The sequence below is a fragment of the Dioscorea cayenensis genome, unplaced genomic scaffold (assembly GCF_009730915.1).
Source record: "Dioscorea cayenensis subsp. rotundata cultivar TDr96_F1 unplaced genomic scaffold, TDr96_F1_v2_PseudoChromosome.rev07_lg8_w22 25.fasta BLBR01001763.1, whole genome shotgun sequence".
Classification (NCBI taxonomy): domain Eukaryota; kingdom Viridiplantae; phylum Streptophyta; class Magnoliopsida; order Dioscoreales; family Dioscoreaceae; genus Dioscorea; species Dioscorea cayenensis.
The window spans coordinates 1-5,670 of record NW_024088154.1 but is presented as its reverse complement, the minus strand read 5'-3'; the positions used below and the strand labels follow the sequence as shown (position 1 = coordinate 5,670).

The window sequence follows — 5,670 nt, the reverse complement described above, 5'->3', positions numbered from 1 at the left end:
TGAACTTCTTTTGCACCTCCTTTTTTTACTTTCTAATGTTCTTAAAATAAAAAAATAAAAAAATTTAATCTCCAACAAAAATATTTCAATGGAAATAAATTTTTATTTTTTTAATTTTTTTAAGGTTTGATGTTTTGTGATTTTATCGGATTTAATGGGGAAAAATTTTTTTAAAAATATTTTTTTATTTTTGATTTTCAAAAAAATTAATTTTTAAATTTTTTTATTAATAAGAATAATTTTTTTAAAATTTTTTTGTCATGTCATATATATATATATATATTCAAAAATAACGGTTTTTAAAATGTTTAAAAAAATATTTTTTTAAAAATTTTTCAAGAATAAAATCGTTATATGGTAGGTTTTTTTATCCGGCAACTTTTTAAATATAACTTTCTAAAAAAATCCTTAAAAATTAAAAAAAGTAATTTGCAATAAAAAAATCACGCCAGAATACATAATTTTTTTCTCTCAAAATAACAATTTTTTTAAAATGTCTAAATATATCTTAAAAATTTTTTTAAATTTATATCTCGATTGGATAAATCAATCTGGATATATTGTTACAATGCAACCAATTTTCCTCCAAAAATTGTAATTTTTGGTGGGAAAAATTAAATATTAAAAAAATATTATAAAAAAAGAAGATCATCAATCCCTCTTCTTCATCACTTTCTTCTTTTGCTCAAGAACCATGAACCAAGAACTGGTACATTTTATTTCTAACTTTCCTCTTCTCTTTTTTTGCTTTTAACTTCTAATTTCTTATTCTAATTATCATGTAATAATATTATTAATGTTGTTGATTAAAAAGGTTGTTCTAACCCTTTATTTGCAATAGTTTTTTTCTCTTTTTCTGAAATTATAGACAAGTTATGAGTTGGATCATTTATTCAACGGCTGAATAAAATAAAATAGTTGGTTTTCATATTACCCTTTTGGTTTGATGATATTTTATACAATCTGATTCCAAGGGCTAACTGAGTTGAATTTTGTCGTTCTTGAATTAATTATATTGGTTCTTTTTTTTCTAATTTCTATATGACCTGTTCTTGCAGTAATTTTTAAAGAATGGTTTTGTGATTTTTGAACTTCTTTGCACCTCCTTTTTTACTTTCTAATGTTCTTAAAATAAAAAAAATAAAAAATTTAATCTCCAACAAAATATTTCAATGGAAATAAATTTTTATTTTTTTAATTTTTTTAAGGTTTGATGTTTTGTGATTTTATCGGATTTAATGGGGAAAACTTTTTAAAATATTTTTATTTTGATTTTCAAAAAATTAATTTTAAATTTTTATTAATAAGAATAATTTTTAAAATTTTTTGTCATGTCATATATATATATATATATATTCAAAATAACGGTTTTTAAAATGTTTAAAAAAATATTTTTAAAATTTTCAAGAATAAATCGTTATATGGTAGGTTTTTTTATCCGGCAACTTTTTAAATATAACTTTCTAAAAAAATCCTTAAAAATTAAAAAAAGTAATTTGCAATAAAAAAATCACGCCAGAATACATAATTTTTTTTCTCTCAAAAATAACAATTTTTTTAAATGTCTAAATATATCTTAAAAATTTTTTTAAATTTATATCTCAGATTGATAAATCAATCTGGATATATTGTTATAATGCAACCAATTTTCCCTCCAAAAATTGTAATTTTGGTGGGAAAAATTAAATATTAAAAAAATATTATAAAAAGAAGATCATCAATCCCTCTTCTTCATCACTTTCTTCTTTTTGCTCAAGAACCATGAACCAAGAACTGGTACATTTTTATTTCTAACTTTCCTCTTCTCTTTTTTTGCTTTTTAACTTCTAATTTCTTATTCTAATTATCATGTAATAATATTATTAATGTTGTTGATTAAAAAAAGGTTGTTCTAACCCTTTATTTGCAATAGTTTTTTTCTTTTTCTCAGCACATGTGCACCGCCGAATTGCCAGGTTACAAAGGAATGGTCATTTAGTATTCAGCCATCGTCTCGATCATTGAGAACAGGCGGCCGATTTCCTGCGATTCTTTCTAGTATGGAATGAGTCAATCATCCACTTTTGTATCTTTTTGAACAAAAATGGTAATATTGTTCCTCCATTGATCAAGAATTTAGGTCTTTGGGAAGTATCATGATCATCCAATAAGAAGGGTTTTAATTTATTCAAATGAACGATTTGAACACCTATTGATTCTAACAACTGATTGCAGAGTTGATCATTCGGACCTTTCAATTCATAGATGTGGATCTCGGACCTATGAATGGGGATATCCCCGATACTCACAAAGAAAAAGGGAAGTGACTTGGACAAAAAGGGAAGTGACTTGGACAAAAAGAGAAGTGACTTGGACAAAAAAAGAAACGAAGTGACTTAGACAAATCTTGTTTGTCGATAGCCTCGGACCAATCAATCGAATATTGATTAATACGTAATCGATCGAACACTACTTGAAAAACGGTTCTTCTGTTCAGAAATGAAATGTTCCAAATGTTTCTGGAAATTCTTGCTCCCATTGGACCATTTGTATCTATATGCATCAGGATCCCGATTCATGGATCTCTCGGTTCGAGAAATAAGAGAATCAAACCATTTACTCTTTTTTTCAGATTCGATAAATGTTGGTTGATCATATATTTCATTATAGTTATATGATTCAGAGTATCATTTCCTATTTGATCCCTTTGAATTCCATATTCGAAGTTGCGATCGGATCTATTCATTAAAAAGAATCGATTCGATACATTTCTTATGTACCCATAGGTTCTATATTGGACTTGAATCAGATCTCGGATCAATCTATATTGATTGACTGCCTCCATTATGTTGTTGCTAGCAAATACCGCTGTTTTTAGTTTTGGATCTTCCAAATCATTCCCGCAGTAGATCCGGACCGATTTTTTTCTGATCCTTCGATAAAAAGATTCATTCTCTTCATAAAAAAGAGGAGGTAGAACCAATAAAGATTTCTTTTTCGATTCATCTCTGGAGTTGAATACCTCATTCAAGAATTTTTTTTCATCCAATCCGTAGGAATCAATAGAAAAGGCAAATCCCCTATGATACACCAGATCCGGCTCGGTTATTGATAGAGTGAATAGATCTGCCATTTCTTGAAATCTCTCTTCTGAAAATGGATTTTTGTTCAAGAATGAAATCTTATTGGAACTGTCCATATCTGGTTCATCCTTCGGAACCATATCACATCCCGGATCTGATGAAATAGGATGAATTGAGACGGTATTTTGTAAATACGTAATTATCTTGAATATATCAACCATTTCTTTATTTTCCGATCGCCTGGAAAGGACAAAAGAAACATCTTGTTTTTTCTTCCAAAATTTCTGATCTCTAGTGGACCTCTCAGTAGGATTCGAACCCAGATGAAGTTCTGACCATCTGTCAGAGAATAAAGAACGAATTGATCTTGTAGGATTCCCAAGAAATTCTTCGATTTCTTCCGGAAGCAGATGATTATTCATCTGCTTCTCACGTTCCGTGAATAGCCGGGACATTGAGGAAGATCCAAAAAGGCATTTCGGGAATCGATCTGATTCTATCTCTGTTCGTTCCGTTTGAAGAAAGGAAGGATCCCAAAGAATCGATCTTTCTTTTAGTTGCTGAATCTCTGTTTGATCGATCAATGTGTGATATTCTGAATCCACATTTCTAATGGAATCGAAATGATCTCTGGATTGATCAGAAAATCCTTTCCATTGGCTAGAATCCGTTACTTGAACGAAAATAGATCTTGTGGAATCATATTGAATATTTGACAATACATTCCGTACCTTGCTAAAAAACCGATCCTTGTTTACCAACCACACATTGTCTAACCAAATCAAATTCTCTCTCGATACGTTCCTCAAAAAATCCGATTCGTGCTGATTCTTTCCCCAACTAACGAAGAGATCTTGGCGGAATTGCCACATATGAAATTGAGCACAATTTTGCAATGAAATACCCCACTTGTTTCTCGAGAAGAGATGGGAAACATGCTCAATATCATTTGATTGAATAGTTGCCTCAGCTCCTTGTTGTTTGAAGAAACCCTCCCCTTCAATTGGTCTTTTTTCACGAAAAGCAGACATGAGATAACAAATCAAGTCTTTCCCTAAGATTTCGAATAGCTGTCCCGAATTCAAGTTGATTATGTTTCGCTTCTTCCTCGGAGAAAGACGATCAAACAATTCCCAATCACGGTCCTTGTGGATCGGATTATCCGTATAGGATAAAAAAAGAAACTCCAGATATTTGCTATCTTTCTCTTTGAATGAGATCTCAATTCCAGCTACGGTTTCATTAGATATCTTACAACTAGAATCCCTCCTTTTTCCGATCCGGTTCCTCCACCACCGCGAACCCCGGTTAGATTCAGGCATGATACACTTTTTATTTATTGGGAGAACCCAAGTACGCTCTTGCGGATCCATGAAACAACTCTCAGAAATCTTTTTCCTTTTTGGAAGATACAGGAGCGAAACAATCAACCTATTGATATTGGAAGACCAAAAAGATTCTTCCAATGTCTCATTTCTGGGTCCAATGGAATTCATAGGTATAGGAAGAAGCCCCATCAAATAGAGATTTTTTCTTTCGACCATCTTTCGATTGTTAATACGAGATATAAGGACCGCTACTACAAGCAGTACTACACCTTTGATCGTGAAATATCGATTGCTTGTTGAACCCTGTGAATCACGTGAAAGTAGGATACTCCCAATTCGGGGGTCAAAGAGTTTCATAAAACGTTCTTGGTGGAAAAAAATGTGAGTGAAAAATCCCACTGAATCGAATTTGATCCATGAATCTAAGAAATAGTGAGAATTCTTGATCTCTCTCCATATCTCTCTCAATTCGAAGATCCAGGATTTGAATTGATGTCGTTTCATTGATTCCTCCTAAAGATTTCATTTCAATTGGAATTTGGTTATTCACGATGTACGATGATCCCTGTTAAGCATCCATGGCTGAATGGTTAAAGCGCCCAACTCATAATTGGCAAATTCGTAGGTTCAATTCCTGCTGGATGCACGCCAATGGGAACGTTCAATAAGTCTATTGGAATTAGCTCTGTATCAATGGAATCTCATCATCCATACATAACGAATGGGTATGGTATATTCATACCATAACATATGAACAGTAAGAACTAGAATTCTTATCGATACTGGAACTCATAGGGAAGAAAATGGATTTATGGATGTAATCAAATATGCAGTATTTACAGAAAAAAGTATTCGGTTATTGGGGAACAATCAATATACTTCTAATGTCGAATCAGGATCAACTAGGACAGAAATAAAGCATTGGGTCGAACTCTTCTTTGGTGTCAAGGTAATAGCTATGAATAGTCATCGACTCCCGGGAAAGGGTAGAAGAATGGGACCTATTATGGGACATACAATGCATTACAGACGTATGATCATTACGCTTCAACCGGGTTATTCTATTCCACCTCTTATAGAGAAAAAGAACTTAAAGGAAAAATACTTAATAACACGGCGATACATTTATACAAAAACTTCTACCCCGAGCACACGCAATGGAGCCGTAGACAGTCAAGTTAAATCCAATCTACGAAATAATTTGATCTCTGGACAGCATCGTTGTGGTAAAGGTCGTAATGCCAGAGGAATCATTACCGCAGGGCATAGAGGGGAGGTCA

The 5,670-nt window shown here is 31.9% G+C and overlaps 1 protein-coding gene across 1 annotated transcript; it reads right to left on the bottom strand.

The window, feature by feature from the left end:
* Nucleotides 1-1,997: 1,997 nt before the first annotated feature.
* On the bottom strand, nucleotides 1,998-5,468 carry LOC120256965 (protein Ycf2-like). Its single transcript, XM_039264620.1, is given in 4 exon segments — nucleotides 1,998-2,360; nucleotides 2,363-2,458; nucleotides 2,460-2,606; nucleotides 2,609-5,468. Coding segments are annotated over 4 exon segments (2,892 nt in total). The 5' UTR covers nucleotides 4,895-5,468.
* Nucleotides 5,469-5,670: the final 202 nt, after the last annotated feature.